We start from the raw sequence: 24,326 nt of genomic DNA, 5'->3' as shown, positions 1-24,326 counted from the left end.
ATAGAGATGCATGTTTATATTATATTAATGAAATTGTTGCTTCTCTAATCCAATTTGAAGAAGTTCTTAAAAATGAAAATGTAACTCACAGCAGCAACTGGGACAAGAATTTCAACAAAAAGCCCAGCCAAGGCATGCTTGATATCTTTGTCTTTGACCTCGAGGAAGTAATGTGCACATTCCTAAGGAGTAGAAACAGAGTAAAGGGAGGGAGAAAGATTGAAATGTGCACAGAAAATGTATGTCAGCAAATTTAAGCAAATAGATCTTAATTTAATCACACCCAATAACACAGCATATTCCATAATCTATTTAAAAAAATCACTGGATTCAAGCATTTATATTTAAGTTGACAATATCTTCCAATGACATTTTACAAGGCTGGTTTTCTCACTCTCCCCCTAACTTCTATCCCCAAATCACTGAAAATCACTCTGTCCTTTGCTGAAAGGACAAAGCATCTATAACCAGCAAGCAGACATTCATCCACTGACTTACTAGTTGGTTCATTCAGTGACTCATTTGCAAGAAATTTCTATTGACTACCTACTGTGTGGGGGGCCCTGGGGCCTTGATTAACCCACAAGCACAGATCCCCAGAGAAGGTAACCATGGGAAGAGAGGCAGAAGACATTAACCTTATTTTAGGCCCTGACAGCCCTGGGCACAGAGCTGTTTACTTGTTAGGCCCTGACATTTTAGGTGTTTATTATTCAGATAGTTTCATGAGCAAGTCTGGAATGCTTCCCTTCCCCACCTCAGACAAGAAACCTTTGGAATAGTTTCTTAAGCAAGGATGTCTATGCTTGTGGACTCCTGTCTACAAAAGGGTATTTTTGGCTGCCCAGGGAATAATATATTAGAAGAGCTGGCCTGTCCAGAATTCTGCCAGCCCCTTTCCCCTTCCTGGTCTTTTGGGTAGTAACTTACTGTGGTCTTTTTCACATGTTGTTTTCATGGAAAGGTCCAAGGCTACATGTATAGGTGATGACACTTTAATATCTGTGTCAGCTATTACGTCTTATTTTCAATCCACATTGGAACTATCACCAACAACAGTTACTCAAGTTCCCAGTATATCAATATCATACTAAGACATCAGTCCGAGATAGGCACTGCCAGAATGGGAAGTCTTTAAGAGTTTCCCAATACAGAATGGAGTTTTATGGTCCCCAGAATTGTGGCCCTTTTCCCACATTATTTTGCATACATATGTAAATACTGTCTCAAATCTTAATTCAAGTACATAGATACACAAATCATTAGCATGAGAGAGAGATAAAAATAGTTAGCATTTAGTGAGTCCTTACCATGTGCCAAGAATGCTCAGAACCACCTTCCAAAGTTAGTGTCATTATTACCACTCTGCAGACAAGGTAAGTGATGCTGGGAGGGGTTAAGTGTGACTTGTCCAAGGTCACAGAGCTGGTAAGTGCTGAAGCTTGAATTCAAACCCAAGAAATTTGATACAGGGCCTATATTCTTTTTTTTTATTTTAACTGCTTTTTTTTTTTTTTTTTCCCCCAGTACGCAGGCCTCTCACTGTTGTGGCCTCTCCCGTTGCGGAGCACAGGCTCCGGACGCGCAGGCTCAGCGGCCATGGCTCACGGGCCCAACTGCTCCGCGGCACGTGGGGTTTTCCCGGACCGGGGCACAAACCTGTGTCCCCTGCATTGGCAGGCGGACTCTCAACAACTGCACCACCAGGGAAGCCCTAAACTGCTTTTTTGAGATACAATTCACATACCATGCAATTCACCCTTATAAAGTATATAACTTGATAGCTTTTAATATATTCACAATTGTACATCTTTCACCACAATCAAATTTAGAACCTTTTCATTCCCAGAAAGAAACTTTGCACCTGTTAGCAGGCATCCCTAACCTCTGCATCCACGGCGTCCTCCTCCAGCCCTACACGACTACTCTACTTTCTGTCTCTACCGATTTGCCTATCCTGGACATTTGCTATTATGAATAATGCTCCTATGAACGTTTGCATTCAAGTTTTTGTGTGGACATATATTTTCATTTCTCTTGGCTATATACCTAGAATTGGAATTACTGGATTATATAGTAATTCTAGATTTCAACGTCTGAGGAACTGCCAAACTGTTTCAGAAGCTGCTGTGCTGTTTTCCATTCCCACCAGCAGCGTATGAGGGTTCCAATTGCTCTGCATCCTCACCAACAGATAACTTGCTGTTGTCTGTCCTTTGGCTCATAGCCATCCTAGTGGGTATGAAGTGGTACAACCTACACTCATAACCCCTGTATCTAAACTCTTTATTAAGATCCTCACTAGATCTAATTCACAGCAGCATTAGAAAAAAAATCCCTTTAGATACTAAAGTTTTATAAAATCTAATAGAGCTGTGTGGACTTCCTTGGCATTCCGGTGGTTAAGACTCTGCGCTTCCAATGCAGGGGGCGCAAGTTGGATGCCTGGTCGGAAAACTAAGATCCCACAGGCCTGCCTTGTGGCCAAAAAAACAAAACAAAACACACACACACACACACACACACACACACACACACACACACACAGAGAGAGAAAAACCAATAGAGCTGTGTATTCTGGGAAATCCTCATTAGCAATAATTCTTTTTTTTAGTACATAATGGTGAACACTGTGTCACAGACACCTAAACCTGTATGGTTTAGTTGATTTTTTAAAAATTGATTCCTTTTTATAGTATGAATAAAAAAGATATCATTACTTAAAGTTCTGATGCCTGGAAATGTTAATATCGCCAACTCAATGCTATCGATCTCAGAAAGTAAAAAACCAGCTATATTTTACTGACAGAACGATATGCAGCCAATGGGTAAAAAAGAGGGAAAAAAAGTCTACAAATAAGATTCTACTGTACACCCTACTCCAAAGGTGATATGAGTTTAAAAATGAACTTAAGTGCCTGAAACTCTATTACTTGGTTACGAAGCCCTTTATGAATTATTGAGGAAAAAGCGTAGGATTCTTTTACGTATGCGCGAGTGAATGGGTTCTCACCGTCCAGGTCAGTCACTCTAAGGAAGGCAGATGCTTCAAGCTGACAGCCCCTTAGTTCTCCTGCCCAAGACAGTACCTGCATAAACTGGAGAGAGGCCTCGAAGTCCTCCACCGGATACATCTTAATTCGAAAGAACTTCATCCCCATTATCAAGCTGATAATGCTTTGAACGACATACGGGCTCTGCTCTTTGTGCCGTAATTCTTTGAGCTCTGCCATAAATTTCTTCTTTACAGCAGGGAATCTAAGAAGAGAACGTGCGTGATTTATCAAATAATGGGTAGGAAAGTAACGGTAAAGTAGGTCCCCAGCATCTAAGAGTGACAGGGCACAGTGACGGGGACCTTCGAATCAGCTGAGGTACGATGGCTGTCATCTTGTAAAGGTTTTGATATTGAGGATATAGTAAAGAGTCCCATCTTCTCCTTTCTTCTCTTATTCTATCAGATGCTCAATGTCTCCTTCAGGCTAGGGAGAAGATCCAAGGTTATTTAGAGCCTCTCAAAATGGTTCAGCCCTTAAACTGAGCATGATGAAAAGCTCCATTTCCTCAGGCTTAGCAATTTCCCAGGTACTTACAGACCCCAAGGGCCTGAAGTATCCAACTGTGAGATGAGCAATAACATAGGAGGCCAGGTATTTCTGACCATGACAGCAAATAACGCCAAGTAATAGTCCTACATCCATTTCCACAGTTTTCTGTTGTTGCTTCTTTTATAGTTTTAGGTTAATGATTATTGAAAAAAATATTTTCAGGTTGAAGGAAAATCTAGTAATGGGAAAATTCAAATCATCTCTAAAAGCTCTCTAATCATGTATGGGATTTTACAAATAAAAAGACACAGTCCCCAAGGAACTTAAGGTATTTATATTGTTTGAAAGTAAAATAATATTAATAATTAACATTAATTACAACAACATTATCATAAAAAGTTTAAAAAGAGAACAGATCCTAAGAGGATGGAAAGTAGCAGGTTGTCAAAGTGCCTAAGGGTAAAGGAACATATACAAACAAGTCATCCAAACTATTTCTGAGATGGCTGGTTTGACTATTGGTTAAAAAAAGGAAAAACAAGGAAAGCATTCTAAGACTCATTGTATTTTGTTTCCTGAAACTATCAGCCTGAGTTTCTGCAAAGGATCAATTAGAAGCAAGGCATGATCACAGAGGGTAATTACGACTATAAAAGTTAAAGGCCAATTAATAAAATCCCAGAAGTTTGGAATCGCAACTTTTGACACCTCAAAGCAGAAATTTTAGGACATATAAGGGAGGTGGTACACATACAGATATGGTGTCACCAAAAGGCAGTGCAAGAGGTGTATGATTGGCAAGTTGGCTGTTGCGGGCTTCGTGAGAGCGGCAATTTTCTCGTTCTCGGCTGGAATGCAGGAGGTTACATGGTGTTCATTTGGTAACAATTTGTTAAAGTTGTTTGTATTTTCTAAACAACTTATGGATTTTTCTTTATGTTTGCTGCATACAAAAGAAAAAGATTTTAAGAAGGCAATGGAGCAGAAAACAGGTAGTGAATGCGTTTCCATTTTATGAATGAAGAAACAGATTGAAAGGTCAAAGTGAAAAAGGTGAGACTTTGTGATCTTCTACTGTGAATTCCAGGAATGTCCACTATTTTGTAGCTGCCTTAGACAGTCATGAGCTGTGAAATGTAGTCCCTGTCTATTTAGAACAGTATACAGTTTAACTGGAAAGGTAAGACAATGTAGCATTGACCATGAGCCATGTGAATAATAGTAATAATTTTAATAAGAATAATAACCAGTATTATTATTTATGAGGTATGTTACCATGGGCCTGGGAATTTGCCTGGATCTCTCTGGTCCTTCAGGGTGGTTAAATGCCCCAGGCCAAATCACTTTCTCATATTTCACACTGTCCTTTATGTGAATAATACACCTGAAGAGGCTCCGGGGGCACTGGACAATGAAGGGGCTCTTTCCAGCTGGACAATCAGAGATTTCAGAGGTGATTTATGTTAGGGTAAAAGGGTGAACAGAGGTTTTAGGTAGAGACAGATGAAGGACAGGAAGCAGAAATGGCAGAGCAAAGAGAAGGAAGTGACACTTTCAATCAAGATTATAAAAATTTATAAAATCTATAAAAACTAGATTTTTAAAAATTATATTTTATTTCAAATTATTTCCAAACAGTAAAAAAAAAAAAACAAAAAAAACTATGGCTTTAATTTTGAAATGTGAGACTTTAAAAGAAGAAAGTAACTTTACAGGTTAGAGTTATATTGTTTTAAAGATCACATGATACTTAGAAAGTGTGTTTTTCTTTTCTAATCCGTGACTAAAACAAGGAGAGGGAGGAAAAGGCAGGTTATTTGTACACCTCACTATTTCAGTACTCTCACGAGTTAGTGGCTAAAAGTCTATTTATTTCTCATTTAAAAATAAATATAGCTATCTTTTACTTTAAAAAGTCCCACATGACATAAACATGTTATTTTAAAATAAAAATAATCCAAAAATCTATTTGCACTTAAAATCTATTTTCCCTTCAAATAATTTTAGGGAAAAATAAATTTCTTTTCAATGACCATGCCTAGAGTGTTTAGTATTCTTTAGTAAATACAGTAACTAAATGATTACTCAGTCTTCTGCTTTAAAATGTATAGTAGATATTATTTAAGTGAGAGTATAAGAATATATATATTAAAATTATATCACATAAAGAGAGAGCAGTTTTGGAATGAATCTTACAAGCAATCATTACTATTTAAATGAATATGTCAGATTTTAATCCAAAAAACTTACCTTAAAAATCTAATTTTAACTTAATTGACTTTGAAAAAGTCAAGACCCTGGGTGAATATCACTTAATAGCAAAAAAAAAAATTTTTTTCCCTTAATGACAGGAATTGAGCACATTATCACTAGTAAGATTAAAAATAGTGATTCTGCTAAAACTTAAAGACCAAACTAAATATTAATATCTAAAGTCAGAATGAAGAAGATATTTTAGTGCATTACCCCTGTGATCTAGATATAAAATCTAAAATTAGAATTGTTACATTACTCAAGTTTATTTTTAAAAAAAGATAACCATCCTATACCAAATAGGCATACATCCTTTTTTTCCCCCCACTGAGAACAAAGGAAGTAGTAATTTTCTAAGGCGACAATAAAGTAATGGTCCTGGTGTACTTATGAGAAGAATGTAATGTGATAATTTGTAGCGTGACACCAGTTTAAGACTGTACTGTCTATCAATAAAGGTTAACTCTATACCGACTGGTTAAGAATTTATCAGTGGGATTACTATATATTACTGCAATTACTGCAAGAAGCCACTGGTGAAAGCGTTTTCTTGTGACTAAAAAGTACTAGAGCATTATCCAAACTGAGGCATTTGTTATAGCCTCCTATTGCAGAATTGAGACTAATACTGACATGAAAATTTTAAAAAGTCCTTGTTGGCAAGAAAACACTGGCTCAGTGGATCGTCAATCAGACCTAATAAGGAAATTCCTACAACCTTAGAATGTTGCTTTAATTATGACGTTGTCTCTCAATTCATTCTCAACCAACTGAAAATCAGTGTAGCTAAGGCAAGTCATTCTATAGTAATCGATATTGTTATGTACAGTTCACAAAACTAAGAAAAACACAAGAAGTCATTTCTGGCATATTAAACTTTCCAAATGATTGTATAAGAGAGTTAGGCTGGGGTAATTACAAAGGAATATGATGAGATTTCCAGGGTTTGACAAAGCAGCCAAAATACATATTAACAACTCATTTTTCTGATCTTTTCTAGGAATGAGGTAGAGACACAGGAGTTAATCTGCCAGATAACTGCAGCTTATTCCCTCAAAAAGTCAATACTTTTATTATTTAATTGCAAAGGAAATCTCTCCAAAACGCATTACACTTTTTTAAGTTTTTTAAGTGTTTCATGAACTGCAATTATTACGATGGGCTATAATAAACGTACAATATATATTCTCATGCAAAATGGTCCAGGTACTCTAATGTTTGGTTCTTACGTATGCTTTGGCCAGTTTCTCTTTCCTCTCTGTTGCTGTCAGTTTTCGAGCCTGATATTTCTCAGGGCGTCAGTGTATCTAAGTCTCTTCCACCTAGTACCGATGTTTCATGTGTTAGAAGAAAACAGTCAAGATGAACAGACAACCAGGGTTAAATAAATAACTCACCTCAAGGAGTTTTTGGGGTCTGTTTCCTGAGTTCTTGACTATGTTTTGGCTAGCTAAAGGTGCTGAGTAAGTACTTTTTAAAAATTTTGTTTTGTGATAACTTGAGCGTTTCCACACTGCTAAGTTAGGAAATTCCATCTCTTGAAGATACAAATCTTTCTGAGAGTTGCAATTTCACAAAGATCAGGGCATCACTGTTGTTCCCAGCTGGCCTCTTGGCCTGGATTCACAGTATGTCTCTGGCTCACTTTGCCTAACCTAGAAATTCAGGATCTTGACCGACTTGCCTCAGGGTTGAATAAGATGAAGATGGGTGAATAGGGTGTGACATCACTTTTGGAAGAAGTATATTATCGCTAAGAGTCTAATACCACTTTGTTCTAGCCTGCTAAGTAGTGTTATGGGCCAGATATATTTAGCAATGAGAATTTTCTGACTTGTTTCCATGACAGAGTCTGGGACATTTTTAGCTCAGCTGAATTAAGTAAGGTCTATAGTAAAGGCACATTCTAGAATGGAATTTTCCCACTCATGGATGCTATATCGTAACCACCCACTCATGGAATATAGAAAACACAACTTTTAAAACTGATAAACTTCTTTGGAAAATTAAGCAGGAAGAAAAGTACTTTGGTTAGTTCATTTCTTTCTCGGATGCAATAGTCTGAAACTCATGGACTCTTGGTAGGATCTGGCCCAACTGCCAAGTGAAAAAGCTAAAGGAGAAAACAAATTGGAGAAAGACTTGGTACTTGTCCTGGGGAGCTTCTTGTGAGGTTCAGAGACAGGGCACACACAGCATAAATAAACCCTAGTTTCTGGTAAGCTCACACCCTCCCCCCTCCTGACAGTAGGGCTGGGTTGGCCCAGAAGAGGCACTCATGTTCTTATGGTGAACGATTCTGAGGTTCACTTACTTAGCTTGTGCCAACACTCCAATGACTTCTGCATACAGGTCTGCCACAATGTGCATATTGGCAGTGTTAGGACCAAGGTACCTAAATAACATACAATTAGACAAGTTAGGAATCCCCCCAGGTCATCTGAAAAGAGCAAACTTGATTTAGTTTTAAGTACCCAACTTCTTCAAATTCGAAGATGACAAATTACTTTACCCTTCTTTGTACTTAAAGTGCTTGAAAGCCAAGTTAATAACATCATGTATTAAACTGTCTATTACAGGATGAAGTGGAATCTGGAAAAAAAGAAAAAAGATGGCTCAACTTGGAAGGGAATATTAAAGATCAAATCAGTAAGAGTACTCACAATGAACTACATATGGCCTTTAACAATCAATAAATATAATTCATGACATAGTATTTGAAATTCATGAACAATTTAATAAACTTGACCTTAAAAACATAAGTAGATTTTAGATAAATAAATCTTATCTAAAGTAACATTAAATTAATGACCTACCTGTTTCAAAACTTCTATTAATACTAAAGAAAAAATAAAATCAATGGCGAGGTCCCGTCTTTCCATTAAATAATCTCGCTGCTGTTCATCACTGTAAAATTTAAAATATTCACATTAAATGGGCACTGAAAATATCCTCAGAGTGATGTAGTTCACCCAAAAATCTAGGACTCATCCCAGTGGACTGCAAACCAATTTTGTTACGAAGAAACTGCAGCGGTAAATACACACTGAAGTTATTCCTATGATCAGTCTGGTGCAGTGGACAGACACTGGATTTGAACATTTGACTTTATGTTTTAAATATCTAACCATGTCAACTTGGGTAGCTATTTGTGAGTATATAATTTCATCTTGTGGACTTTTCTAAGGTACCTTTCAACACAGGAAACCTCTCATCTGTAACATGGAAACAAACATGATACAGGGCTCCGGTGCTAGAGGTAGACCCTGAGAGGATCTTGTGAAAAGAGTTAAACAACGGAAAGAAATAATATGATTACCTATAGAATCAGGACTGCAGTGGGAGGAGAAAGGATCAGCATTACATTTCGTTTCTTTTCCCCTGCCCCTTTCTTCTTGACCTTTTGCCACTTGAGATTTATGAGAAGAAGAAAGAAGGTGTCGGGGGGCGGGGGTGTGTGGAAGAGAGGAAGATTAAAAAGCAGATGGAAGAAGAGGTAGGAGGGGCAAAGTGGAGTCATTTGAACTTATTCCAAAGTTAGGGAGCAGAAATAGCACCGTGAGGAGGACAGAAATGTGAGTTCTTACCCTCTTCCCTTCATTTCCTGCTTCTCTAATGTACTGAGGACTAATTTGGAATTCAGCAACTGAAGTGACTGCAAAGTCCCTTAGCACAGAATACTGGTTAAGAGTGTTGGTTTTGGGGTGGTGGTGTGACGGATTGGCGATTGGGATTGACATGTATGTACTGATGTGTATAAAACTGATGACTAATAAGAACCTGCTGTATAAAAAAATAAATTAAAAAAAAAAAGAGTGTTGGTTTTGGTGTAGAACAGTCCCGGGTGAAAATTACGCCTCTTCTACTTACCAGTAATTTTTTCATCTACAAAATGGAAATAATAATAGTAATTATAGTAAGGTTTGCTTGAGTATTAAGAGAAAACGTGTATTTAGTAGAGTCTCCCAAACATACAACTGCTCAGTACCTGCATATTAAATAAAAGCAATGAGAAAGGAGGGCAGAATTTGGATTTGTCAGGCAGATATTTTCAAAATAAATCAAGACTATTTTAAACATGGAATGTTTTTCTATTCAGTCAAGAGGGAATGAGAGGAAAGCATATAAAAGATAGAAAAAAGAACTCTGGAGGAGCTCTGCAGCCTTGAGCAAGTCAAGCCTGGTAGGTGACAGAGCAGGTCAAGGAGGGAAGCTGCAGCTTTAACTTTCAAGGGGAAATGTATGGACCGGGCAGGAACTCAATTCATTCAGGATCATTTACAAACAGTCCCTGCCAGGAGAAAGAGCAATGGACCAAACCATCCATCTGGAGCCCTTCAAGACCCACTAGAACTAGAAAGTGCTGCTGCCAGAGGAAGGGAGGAGAGGAAAACATATGGAGCTGCATTAAAAAGAGGGCGTCCACAAGTCTGACCCAGAAATTACATCATGGAGAAGAGAAACAGGAAGTCTGAAGACCACAGGGAGAGAAAACTCTCAGAGACGGCCAGCAGCAGTAGAGAGAAGAGGGCTATAGTAAGGGGTCTCCAAAAGGGGCCAGAGGAACTTGAAAAAGTAGCAAAAAAATCTTGGTAGAAACAAAATTTTAAACTCCTGATTCTGTTTTATTTAATAAGCCAATTTATGCTTTCAAATAAAAGGAAGACATACATCTTTCCAATAATGAATCCAACTTTATTGCTGGTTTGAGGTCTAACTGCCAGGAGGAGCCAGAGGCATCTGACAAATTTATCTGGCAGTCAACATGTTGATACTATACTAATCTTAGAAATCATAACCCAACAAACAGAACTACCATACAACCCAGCAATCCCACTACTGGGCATATACCCTGAGAAAACCATAATTCAAAAAGCGTCATGTACCAAAATGTGCATTGCAGCTCCATTTACAATAGCCAGGACATGGAAGCGACCTAAGTGTCCATCATCGGATGAATGGATAAAGAAGATGTGGCACATATATACAATGGAATATTACTCAGCCACAAAAAGAAATGAAATTGAGGGGCTTCCCTGGTGGCACAGTGGTTGAGAGTCCGCCTGCCAATGCAGGGGACACAGGTTTGTGCCCCGGTCCGGGAAGAACCCACATGCCATGGAGCGGCTGGGCCCGTGAGCCATGGCTGCTGAGCCTGCGCTCTGCAACGGGAGAGGCCACAGCAGTGAGAGGCCTGTGTATCGCAAAAAAAAAAAAAAAAAAAAAGAAACAAATTGAGTTATTTGTAGTAAGGTGGATGAGTCTGTCATACAGAGTGAAGTAAGTCAGAAAGACAAATATCATATGCTAACACATATATATGGAATCTAAGAAAAAAAAATGTCATGAAGAACCTAGGGGTAAGACAGGAATAAAGACACAGACCTACTAGAGAATGGACTTGAGGATATGGGGAGGGGGAAGGATAAGCTGTGACAAAGCGAGAGAGAGGCATGGACATATATACACTACCAAACGTAAAATAGATAGCTAGTGGGAAGCAGCCGCATAGCACAAGGAGATCAGCTCGGTGCTTTGTGACCACCTAGAGGGGTGGGATAGGGAGGGTGGGAGGGAGGGAGATGCAAGAGGGAAGAGATGTGGGAACATATGTATATGTATAGCTGATTCACTTTGTTATACAGCAGAAACTAACACACCACTGTAAAGCAATTATACTCCAATAAAGATGTTAAAAAAAAAAAGAAATCATAACCCAAATACACATCCATCACATTTGACTGTTTTCAGTTGCTTATGCTTCTTCCTTAAGTTCCTCTTTTCTTGTTTCTATTAAGAGAGACCCCCATTATTAGCTACATCATGTTCTAGAGACCCTCATTCTTTTGGCTTTGTCCCAAACACACAATCTCTCTCTCTTATTTTAAACTTTCAAGTGCTAACTAAAATGTAATTGAGTTGAATTTCTCTGTCCCGATTCTCTGATCTCGGCAATTACTCTGATCTCCTGGAAATAATCAGTAATACAACCTAAAAAGCTATTCTTTTCAATCCATGAAGAAATCAATTCATGAACAATCTAGTTTTAGTAACTAAATTCTGACCAAACAGGACAAAACTAAAACTCACTTAATTCAACTCACTAAAACTGCCCCACTCTCCACCCCTAGAAAGTTTTAGTATCTATTCATAAGTTAACATGAAATAGGAGGAAATACTAAAATGACGCATTAATTTATTAATCATACAGGCTGAACCATTTTCAGACACAGGATTGAAATTTTACCTTTAAATTTGATGCATTAAAAATATTTATGAGAGATTGCTAATTGGTATGGGGTTTCTTTTTGGGGCGATAAAAATATTCTTGAATTAGGCAGTGATCATGGCTGCACAACCTTGTGAATATACTAAAAACACTGAGTTACACACTTTAAAAGGATGCAGTTTATGGTATGTGAATTATATCTCCATTTAAAAAAGTTCTTCTTCAACTAAAATAATTATTCAATATGCAAAAGTTATTAATCTCTCCCCCAAACAAAATGATAAGTAAATGAATCTTGAATAAACTCAAGCATATTACAAAATGAAATTACAAGTTCAGATGAAATGTAATTTGGTAAAATAACAGGTCTTCAATTTCAAGAGAAGTTTACATATTTTTAAGTACTAGGAGGGTCAAAAAAAATGAGAGGGATAAATCACTCACAAGTAGTATTTAATATCTGATTTTCTGAGTGATTAATTTCACTTATATTGTCTTTAAAAGCATTAAAAAATGTATAACCCATGTGGAGAAATCTAAGTGCTTTGAAAAATCTCATTTTTTTAAAGAAAGGTAAATGTATTAAACTTTCTTATATTTGCTACCTTGCTATAATAGGCTGATTTCAAACATATGAAATTATACATATTTACCTAAAATTCTGGGGGACATACATTCATTGGACAGAACGAGAGTCTTAAGTTTTATGGCTGAAGAACTCATGTAGCAGCGAGTTCCACTTTTCAAATCCAATCAACAAAATTCTCAGTTAGAAGGGAAGTTAGAGATGGGGTGATCTGACTTCCCCCTTTGCTCACGAAAAGGCTGGGAGCTGGGAAGCTGCTGGGGAGCTGGCCAAAGTCACATGGTTAATTAGTGGCAGCTCCATGACTACCTCTAAGGTCCAACCCAGCGTCCTTTGCACTACAGTACCCTGGGCACTCAGGGTTACAATTGCAGACCCAAATATCCAGGCAATGTCGTGCAGGGCCTGCTGCAGGCTTTCTGCCTTCAGGCGCAGACTGCAGGAGAGAGGGCCCAGGAGAGAAGCAGGCAAGAGGGTTACCTAGGGTCCTTGACACCCTGCCCCCACCACTGTCAAAATAAGGCCGTGTAAGAATTTTCAACCTCTGACAGCTGGCAGTGACAAATACTCCAAATGTGCCACCTGCTAGACAAGGTGGTGTTCATGTGTAAAGAGGCAGGAAGATCTAGAGGCCACCCAACTCCCACTTTGATTTGTTTCAAGAAAGAAAAGAAAAGAAAGAAAGAAAGAGAAAGGAAAGAAAGAAAGAGAAAGGAAGGAAAGAAAGAAAGAGAAAGGAAGGAAAGAAAGAAAGAGGAAGAAAGAAAGAAAAGAAAGAAAGAGAAAGAAGGAAAGAAAAAGAAAGTGAAAGAAAGAAAGGAAAGAAAAGAGAAAGAAAGGAAAGAAAGAAAGAAAGAGGGCTTCCCTGGTGGCGCAGTGGTTGAGAGTCTGCCTGCCGATGCAGGGGACACGGGTTCGTGCCCCGGTCCGGGAAGATCCCACATGCCGCGGAGCGGCTAGGCCCATGAACCATGGCCGCTGAGCCTGCGCATCCGGAGCCTGTGCTCCGCAACAGGAGAGGCCACAACAGTGAGAGGCCCCTGTACCACAAAAAAAAAAAAAAAAAAAAAAAAAAAAAAGAGAAAGAAAGACAGAAAAAACTATAATCCTCATAATCCTTACATAAGAGAAGTGTACCTTTTGGATTTATTGCTGGTTCTTGGTCTGTATTCATGTGATTCATCCTCAATGCCATTTTGCCTTTTATACCAGTCAAATAATGTACGTAGAATGGAAGGCAGGCAGTACTCAGAAAGGGAGCTCATTGAACTGATGACCTACAGAGAAAAGCAGGCAATTAAAAAGCTTTGGTGGCACTGCCAATTACTGAGAAACTTTTTATTTCACAAATAACTCCAAACCATTGTCACTACAAAATTTTCTTATTTATCACAGTCCTATCCTTAATAATCTTTAGTAGTACATTCCCAAGAACCCGTTTCTTACTGTTGACAGATGTTCCTAGTATAATAACTTTGTGGTTTAAGAAAGATAATTACTTTGACTCCCTTTCATTCCAGAAATCAGATGTTAATTGCATACAGGTTATTCATGGACTGCAAAGAAATTATTTTCCCACAGCATCTAAGAAGTACAGTGACTGGTACTACTTAGGTCCTCAAAAATGCTTGTTATATAAATAAATACATTCATTAATATGATTACCTTAATGGCTTAGGTGAAATAAGCAATTCTATCCCCCAAACAAATAACCTAAGTGGTAATGCAATGTATGGTTTTCTGCCAATAATCATTCATAAACTAATCTGAGTTGTGCCCCAAATTAGACTTAATGAATCAGTAGCAGTAATTTACTCTGTATTACATCAAAGGCAAACATCTCCCCTCTTTAAACAACAAACATACCTTTGATAGATGAGTTATTCTACTTTCCTTATTTTGGAAAGATTCCTGATCTTTTATTAAGTATCACTCCTCAACTGAACTTCAGTCCATATCTCATATTATAATACATGCAAAAATGAACTCAGAATGGGTCATAGACCTAAGTATAACACCTAAAACTATAAAACTTCTGAAGAAAACATAGGGGAAAATCCTTGTGACTTTGGGGTAGGTGAGGATTTCTTAGGGATCAAACCAAAAGCAAATTCCATGAGAATTCGACATACTGAAAATCATCAAAATTAAAAGTTTAAGCTTTTAGAAGGATGCTGTTAAGTGACGAAAGGACCAGCCAGAGACTGGGAGAAAATATTTGCAGAACACCTCTCTGATAAAGGTCTTATAACCAGAATGCGTCAAAGTACAATGAGATAGGTTTTAATTACTTAATTAACAAACAGTACAGGCAAATCATAACACCCAGCACTGATGAGACAGGAATTTATCTCAAGTACATAATTAGAGATGAGTAAGAATGTTCAGGACAGCATTACTTATTATAGCAAAAAAATGGAAACAAATGTCCTGCTCTAGGTAAATGCCTGAATCCAATGTGGAATTTGATGTAGATTATCTATGAAACCGTTAAAAATCTCATTTCAAAGATATTTAATGCTATGAAAATGTTCATGATATGTTAAGTGAAAAAAGAGTGAAAATCATTTAATTGGTATGATCCCAATTTGATAGAGACCCATATAAGTATGCATATATAGAAAATAAGACCAGAAGAAAATATACCAACATATTGAAGGCACATATTGCAATCAGGAGAGATCTCAGGAGAGAGATCACCAGGGACAGGGTAAGTGGGAGTTTAAAAAAAATGAAGGTAGGATTTTACCTGGGCCTTTTTAAAAGAAAGGGTAGAAATCTGAAATGAGAGTCAAGAAAGAAACTAAGCAAGGAGCCTAAGCAGGAAATCCTACCGTCATGAAGTTGCAAAATAACTGTTTGTTGATAATGATTATGTGATTAATGAAGGTTTTGAAGGAACTGAAAGAAGAAATATCTGACTGATGTAGGGACTTTGGTTCACCAGAGTGGAGGGAAATAATGTTGAAAATTTTAAGTTGGAACTAAATCATTAAAGGTACTTTTAATGCCGGTCTAAACAATTTCAGTTTTCTTCTCTAGAAAATGAGAAGCCCCTAAAGATTTCTGAGTAGGATACCCAGCCCATGAAAATGGTGTTTGGGGAGGTTTAATCTAGCAGTGACGTGTAGGCTGGACCGAAGTGGTTTGCAAACAGAGGCAGTTAAGAGAATACACAACACATGCTTGAATCTAATGAGGTTATTACTGCAACGGTTCCAGGAGCGCAGGGCTCAGAGCCTGAGCTGGGGAGGTGGCAGAAGAAACGGAAAACGTTAGTTAACTTGAAATATTTCTGTAGTTAAGCAGGCTAGGCTTAACTTCCTTTTACAAAAGCAGGAAACTAGAGCAATGAAAGCGCAAGTGCTTCATGTCAACAGGACTTTCCACTGTCACCTTTAAAACAAGCCCTAAGATTGAGTAAAGCAATGATTGCTTTCTTTCTCAGATTCTATTTCTTGATAGCTTATTTCATGCTCTCTCTCTTATAATTATGGTTATAGGTACATAATACAAAATTGTGCATTACCTTTAGTTATGGGTTAAGTTAAAAAAAATAAACAGGCTATTGCATTTAGCCTGCCTGGTGAACCTAGTCACCGTTATAGGGTTCTGTAATTTTAAAATATCTAATTTTTTTTTTTTTTTAAAAAGAGCCCTCCCCTCCAGGCTGTAATACCCACAGGCACAACAAATTTTCCTGCTCTTCCTTTGGATATAACAGCAGCAAATTTTTGGAGGAAAGACGACTATGGTGTGCCAAGGGGGTAATTTCCTAGTTCTCTCTAAAGTTACCCCAGGTAATTTCCTACCTCTCTAAAGTTATCCAGAAAGGATATTTCTTCAAGTTGTCATCATCTAAAATATTTTGAATTGGGAAACAAAGAGGGTTCCTCCCACATGGGAAGCGGGATCAGAATTCAGAGTCCCTGACCAAGGGTTAATTCTGTCTTAATTACTGAATAGATAGTAAAATCCCAAAGCCACTACAATTATATTTCAGTAATTTAGAAATACTTGTGCAAGTCTGGATGAGACTTAAGGAGACATGATGACTAAATGTACTGTGGCATCCTCGATGGTATCCTGGAACAGAAGACACATATCAGGGAAAAACAAATGAAACACAAAGGAAGTATAGAATTTAGTTCATAATAATGTACTGATATGGGTTTCTCAGTTATGACAAATGTACCCTGGTAACGTAAGATGTTAATAAGAAAAACTGGGTACGGGGTATATGACAACTGTCTGTACTATCTTTGCAACTTTTCTGTAAATCCAAAACTATTCTAAAATAAAATGTTTATTTAAAAAACATTACAGAATATTGAGTAGAGTTCCCAATATTCTATAATAACCTAAATGGGAAAAGAATTTGAAAAACATTCGGATAGATACATGCATATGTATAACTGAATTACTTTGCTGTACACCTGAAACTAATACAACATCGTTAATCAACTATACTCCAATATAAAATAAAAATTAAAAAAAATTTCTGTGTGACATTTACAAGTTCCTTTATTTACTTCAGACCCGTAAAGGTGATATAAACCTGTGTTTGACTCCTATAAACCTCTCTGGGTAGAGCATTCTCTAACAGCATTCAGCTACTTCACTTAGGTGTAACCCACATTCTCCATAGAGAACGTCAAGAGTGTTCTTCAAATCTCAGCTGTAATAATTTTTTTCTACCCATTAAAAAGTCATCCCGAAGCCATTCTTGGTATTATATCTATTGGGCATGCTTTCCATGGCAAATACACTGAGACCATCTTAGAAGAGATGAAAGGTCAGCAGGGGGTGGATGTGCATGTTTTTTCCATCTCTCTGTTAACTGCCCTTTTGAGTTCAGACTTTCAGGAAGGAAGGGTGGAATTTGCAAAGACCTGGCCCTCAAAGCTCAGGAAGGGAGGAAGGTCTAGCTGGCTTCTTGGTTACTCAGTTCCTTCATTTATGGGAAGCAGAGCCAATGGTGAGATGAATTCTAGCTCTGTGCCGCTGGGCAAGGGGAGGCCCATTTACAAAGATGTTCTTGTTGCATTTAAATGATCATATTCTTCCATCACAGATGAGCTAGGTACTGTGCAGCTTGAGGAGATGAAGTTCACAGAATCACAGAACTATTTCATACTGGTGTTTTCTTTTGGAGGGGTGATAGAGGGGAATACTAAATGTACTTTGCAAATGTTTTCTTAACATTTATTTTAGCGTTTTATATATAAATAGGCTAAAAGAAACTGTCCATTATGCTGTATCTAAGACATTAATTTTTCATAAGCATTTTATTATACTGGCTGAATGCAAAGAAGGAAACTTCACACATAAATATTTGAATAATTACTCAGTGGAGTCATTCCATATTTTACAGTAATAAGGCTGACTTGTCATGAGTGGTGTATTTAACGAATAATTTTACAGTAACTTCACTGATGGCTTAATTTCTCAAACTAGTTCAGGTGGCCAAGCACCTGGGCGCCAGGGTACTCTCTGTGTGCCTGATCTATTATAGCAATTCAGAGGCAATTTTTTTTTTTACTCGATCACATTTCATACTATTGCTAGCTTACAGTATTCGATGAGTGATGATAGACACTGCAGGCTTAAGAATAATTTATTATAAAAACTTAAAATTATAAAAATGTATATGTTAAATATGATTTTCTTGCAAATTAGGAAAAGATCTTCATTATTTGATTTTACCTTCTTGGTCCATTTTATGGAACTCACTGTTCCACTGGAGAATAAGAAACACTGAATAACACTAATGTGAATCCAATGCTACCTAATTTGTTTTTACTCTCTTAATTGCTTATATTTTTCACTTATATATTTTAAATAGATTTTCATTGAATTGAAGCATTAGAATCAATGTTAAAGCACTAGAATTTCACCTGCCTCCTTCTTCAGGAAAATATTACTACCCAAGAGGATAAAAAGTTATTTTAGTTCTATTATAGACTTATAATAGATTCATTTTACCATGTGTTTCCTGTTTATAGATAGCGTTTTTAACACATTAAGAAACTAAGGTGCCACAAAAGGACATAAACATATACCATCTAGAAGAAAATCCCAAAAGAAGTTACTTAGAATGTATGACCAAATTATCTTTAATTTAGAGTAAAGAATAGGTCACACTGAATTGCAAATAGCTGCAACTTAATGTTCTCAGAACAGCGTATCTGAAGCCTGATCTCCAAAAGCCACATTTTCATAATTTCATCAGCGTACTGGGAAGATCAGGCAGGTTTGGGGTTCAAGTTACAACTCTGCCCTTTATTGGCTGTATGGGCTTGGCCACGTTGCTGTTTCTTTGAAGCTCTGTTTTCAGCTATAAAACAGGACTTAAGAATACTTCCCTCACTGGGCTTTTATGGAGACTAAAGGAGAAACTCTCAAGTGTGGGACATATAACAGACCTTCAAAAGTGTCTGTTTCTTTTTTCCCCTCTTCCATTTCCAAATATTGAAACTGAAGCACAGACACAAAATATTTTGACTTTGATAAGATCACAGGCTAGGTTAATGACAGAACGAATGACAGACGTTGATGACAGATGTTATCAGAGCTGATAAATGTTGCTTTTAGGTACAGAGTCAGCCCTCTGTATCCGCAGATTCAACCAATCACAAATCAAAAACATTCAGAAAATTAAAATGCACAAGCTCCAAAAAGCAAAACTTGAGTTTGCCGCTCTCTGGCAATGACTTACACACCATTATATTGTATCTAAAACTATTTACATATCATTTACATTGCAATAGGTATTATAAGTAATCTAGAGGTGATTTAAAGTATATGGGAGGATGTGTGTAGGTTATATGCAAACGCTACACCGTTTTATACAAGGGACTTGAGCATCTGTGGATTTTGGCATCCATGTAGGTCAGAGGCCCTGGAACCAATGCCCCGTGGACACCCTGGACAACCGCAGTGGGAAAAAATTAAGACCCACCTATCTCTTACCCAAGCACAAACTACCAAGGCCTCCATTAGAACCTTTCTGCTTAGTTTGTATTCCCAAACTAAGCCAACTTTTCTGGCCCCAGCAGATGTAAACACAGTGCCTTCCAGATGCTTACTGTGGAGGCCTCTGAGCAACACCTGTCCTACATCAGCTCCTTAAGAGAAAGACAGCAACACTGGACTCCCCGAGTTCGCTGCCGGCACACCTGGCTCTAAAGCAAATGGGAAAGGACACCGAGAAGGTAACTATTCTGCAACCACAATCAATCTGTTGAAGAAAAACCAGTAACTGTAAGTCCTGACTCATCTACAAGTCTGGCTCTCAGGAACCTCCAGCATCCTGAAAAAGGTGTCGAGCCCAAATGTAAGTGAAGAACGAACACACACACACACACAAATAAATGAGCAAACCAAACCAAACAAAAATGAACACATAGATACTGAAGAGGCAACGGGGAGGGTGAAAAGGGTACAGGGAGTTAGCTGTATGGTGACAGATGGAAACTAAACTTTGGTGGTGAGCACGCTGTAGTGAATACAGAAGTCGAATTATAATATTGAACATGGGAAACATATACTGTTATAAGCCAGTTTATAAAAAAAAAAAAGAATGGATACAACCCTTGGCTGAAAGGCACAGCATTACGCTCTCGGATTTCACGCAGCTCTCGGATTTCTCCTATTTCTGTAAACACATCCAGCCCTCTTTGACTCCACTCTCCCCTCTCTGACCCACTGACGGGTCCCTCTTCTGGCCAACTGCTCAATCAGCCACGGACTGGAGATGCTTCCTCTTTCTGCCTCACTTCTTCATTCCTGAGACCTGATTTCTACTCTTGCTACAGTACCGACACTCTTCTGTAAAAGATCAGAAAGGACAAACCCACGACCAGCCAATGGCCTTCCTGCAATCATTTCCCTTGAAGTCTCCTGAGCACATGACAACATTTATCAGATTCTGCCGGAAATGCTTTCCTCCATTCTGCGATGCTGCCATCTCCCATGTGGTTATTTAAGCACCACCAAAGCACAGTAAAGCAATGCACCTGTGAAAAGAAGGGGCTGGATGCTAATCCTGCTTGTTCTGACACAAGCCCCTTTGGGGAGTAATCATACTTTCCTACGCAAAGAAGAAGTAACTTCCACTTACTCTATGAGACTGTTTTAAGAAACAAAGTTGGAGCAATACTTCAAATAGAAGCACATCGTGCAGTGTACAATTGTTTGTATCATTTAATTTACTGCATGTTCATGCCACCATTAGATATAAGCAAAGGTCTAAAAGCCAAGGGGCAGAGAAAACAGGCAAGAAGCATATGTAGCTGGAAGGTATGTGAAATAATAAAGATTCAGTTGTTACTTTACTCAAGCACGACTTTTCATCTGTGTGTAAATGTATCTAGTGACTGTCATTAGTACATACTGTACCAGGTAAGGCTTACGTACTCCCTCAGGTGAGGGTTATTTTGGAGAGGTGTTTTTCACTTTTTAAAATGGGTTAACTTGATATGTGAGCTGCATTTGGTCACCATCTACTCAGGTCCACACACATCACAGGTTAGTGGTTGTTTCATTGGAAAATCCAAAATACAATGCCTTGGCCTTTATGTTTTAAAAGAATATCTGTAAACTTTGATAACAGAGGAAAGTCACTTGAAGTTAAAACAGGGAGCTCCATGCCCTTCACTCACAGGGTGCTCTGCACAGATCACAGATAGGGAGCTCATCACTGGTACCATGACTGTGTCCTGGTATAATGCTGTTTCATTTAAGTGTTGCCAATCATGACCAGCCACTCTAACTTGGCTGTGAAAGGAAGTCTCTTAAACTATTTAACATGAATCCAGCAATCTGAAAGTGTATTCTACATGGCAATGAGTAATAGCCACTGCACAGAAGGCTTTCTCAAAGCTGGCTTCCCATGCGCTCCTAACTTCTAACCTCTCATTCTTCCGTGAGGGTCCCTGCACAGGCTGCCGTCTTGGGCCACCCCTGCCCTGGGGAGATGCATCTTCTTAGGCTTCTCTCACTTTTTTGGGCACTCCTTTTCTGGGCTTTCTTTTGTGGATCCCACTTTCTGGTCCTAAATGAACTTGTTTCCCTATGATATGCCTCACCCACTTTCTCTACCCTAATCTTTCAGTGTTTGTTGGGTGATCATATAAATGAATGAGCCCTGGTTATTTCTCCTGAGGTATTTTACCCGCACTGAAAATTCAGTACGTGTAAAACTAATTTATCCCCTCTCCCCAAGCACAGCGGTCCTCTGAAAAACTCCTTATCCACAGAAAACAGTCCAGACTCCTCAGTATGGCTCCCACGGTCACGGGAGCAATGGGCTCCAGTCGGCCTTCCCAGCTTCCTCCCGGCCACTCCCCAGAACTCTGTTCTTCTCTCCTTCAATTCCTTTGTCCACTCGGCTCTACCTGTCTGGCACGACCCAACCCGTCTTGTCCATCTGGATAGCAGATATCTTTAGTATGTCACTGCTTCCTATGACACTCCCCCCCGCCCCACCTTTCTAGCATCCTTAACTACTCCCTTACCTGAGTTCCCACAGCACTTGAACTGTACCTTCTTATTATACTTACATCACAGTACTATTTGTTTAGGTATCTGTCTTCCTCCTGGGACTGAGAATTTCTGGAGAGCAGAAACTCTTGCTTACTGCTTTGTAACCCCAGCACCTTGCACAGACCTTGGCATGATTCAGGTGCTCAACGTTTGTTAAACTGAATGGAAATGGCTGCAACTCATGGCTGAAAACTGCAGTTACCTTTTGTTTCTCCTTCTCTCAACCAATATTGATTCTTCTTACATAAGGTTGCTTATAGTCATTCTTTCTTTCTAGTTCCACCTTCTCCATGTTAGCCTCAAATCTTTATCGATGCCCCAACTCCCAAAATGCCTCCAAACTTTAAGGATCTCTCCAGTCGGGGTTTAACATCAAGGCTGCACCTTGATCTCTTTGATACTGGCAGGTAGAGGATACGGCCCCACCCGCTGGCATCAAGGTCTTCCACAGTCTGACCCTTCCTACCTGGAATGCAGGGACCACATTCTTACATCTCTTTGTCCCACACAGGGCTTTGCTGTATACGTACACACACATACATACACACACGCTCTCACTCACCTAATAGACGTTTGCTAAAATAACTTTATTACCCGGACAATTTTTCATTTATTTTGCTTTCTAAGTGCTGAGGGTTAATTTAGGCATTTAAAATAAATTAGGGGCAGTGTACATTTTCAAAATGCTGTTGGAAATCTCATCACCTTTATTAATTCTCATTACCGTATGACTGTCTCACCAGCAGGAACTGAGAGCCCTCCCTGGCTCCCTAGTACAGGGCAAAGTTTGCTCTCGGGTTCACAGCACGCCTGCTTCTTCCACTGTGAGCTTCCTTACTAGACTGAGGTTATAATTTATCTGATTTACATCTTTCTTCTTTGTCTCTCACACTAGACTGGGGGCCTCTCCAGGGCTGGCACTATGTTTCCTTCATGTTTATTTCCACAACCTGGCCTAATGTTTGGCACACGGCTGCCACAAGGTAGGTACCGTGTAAGAATGGGTCAAGTTCACATTCATAACATTTGTAAAAGTGAAATTCTGGGAATTAGGGTACAAATTCCTAGCTCTCCAATATACAAAGTAGTCACTGGTACAGTTCTTCTCCCACTAACAGTGAGCTTCAAAAAATTAGTCCTATTTAGACATCTTGTCATTTATGAAACAAGAGGGTTTTTTTTTTTTAACCAAGTCTATTCTATACATGTTTAGATTGTAATTAGGTTAAATAAGAGATATTAAACCAACAGTTAATGAAACAGAAAAGCAACAGAAAACTTAAGGAAACACAAAGCTTTAACCTCTAAATATACGTTTTAAAATTCAAACTGGAAAGCTGACAAATTCTCAGAGATTTCCACAGTGAAAAAAAAGAGGCAGAGAATTGTACATAATACTCTTTACTGGGAATTTTGACAAAAAAATAGGCTACATAATATCTATTAGAGCCAGGTAATGCCCAATATCCACTCTTCTCTTCTTCCTTAGTTATAAAATACCTCATTTTTAGATGGACACATGGTTGCCCAAAATAAAATTTCCTCATCTTTCTTATAGGTATATGTGGCTGTGTGATTAAGGTCTAGTCAACTGGACATAAGCAGAAGTAGCGTGTGCATTGTAAGGATGTTCTGGGTTTTTTTTTCTGTGATTCTTTTTCCATTTCACCTCCCTGCTGCCTGGAGCACAGATGTAACAGCTGAGCTCCAGAAGCCACAGTGGACCATGAGATGACCTTGGGAATGTAAGCCATACACAGGAAAACAAAAATATAAAGATACGGGACTGATTTTCTTTGTACTTCTTCAATGTGAGAGAGAAATAAACTTTTATCTTGTTAAAGCCACTGTTATTTTATGTGCCATTTGCCGCCAAACCTAATCTTAACTGATATGGGATCTTAGGTCCATTACCTGTTGAAAACTCCCCTCTAAATTCTCACCAACTTAGTTTTTAAAAATATAAGCATGTTACAGAGTAAAAAGCACAGGCTTTATAGTTAGAACATATGGATTCCAGTCTCGGTCCCTTCAGGCTTTAGTCATATAATATAAGGGCAACCCCTCCAGGACTCATTTCCATTAGCTGTAACATAGAGATGATGATGAGACCTTCTTCTTGGGCGTGTTGGAAGGGTTGAGTAATGTCAGGTGACACGATACA

At 38.5% G+C, this 24,326-nt stretch overlaps 1 protein-coding gene across 2 annotated transcripts in view; it reads right to left on the bottom strand.

Annotated features, from left to right (window-relative positions):
• The window catches only part of FRY (FRY microtubule binding protein), a 328,357-nt gene that overhangs the window by 152,513 nt on the left and 151,518 nt on the right, over window positions 1-24,326 (bottom strand). For both annotated transcript variants that reach the window (XM_059995989.1, XM_059995991.1), the window contains exons 4-9: window positions 13,754-13,893; window positions 8,618-8,708; window positions 8,314-8,393; window positions 8,116-8,196; window positions 3,090-3,258; window positions 90-182 (exon numbers count right to left, since the gene is read on the bottom strand). In XM_059995989.1, the coding sequence (XP_059851972.1) occupies window positions 90-182; window positions 3,090-3,258; window positions 8,116-8,196; window positions 8,314-8,393; window positions 8,618-8,708; window positions 13,754-13,893 (654 nt within the window). The remainder of the gene's footprint in view (window positions 1-89; window positions 183-3,089; window positions 3,259-8,115; window positions 8,197-8,313; window positions 8,394-8,617; window positions 8,709-13,753; window positions 13,894-24,326) is intronic.

Source organism: Delphinus delphis, chromosome 18 (assembly GCF_949987515.2).
Source record: "Delphinus delphis chromosome 18, mDelDel1.2, whole genome shotgun sequence".
Taxonomy (NCBI): domain Eukaryota; kingdom Metazoa; phylum Chordata; class Mammalia; order Artiodactyla; family Delphinidae; genus Delphinus; species Delphinus delphis.
The sequence above is the reverse complement of the archived record's forward strand: the minus strand, read 5'-3'. Positions and strand labels throughout refer to the sequence as shown.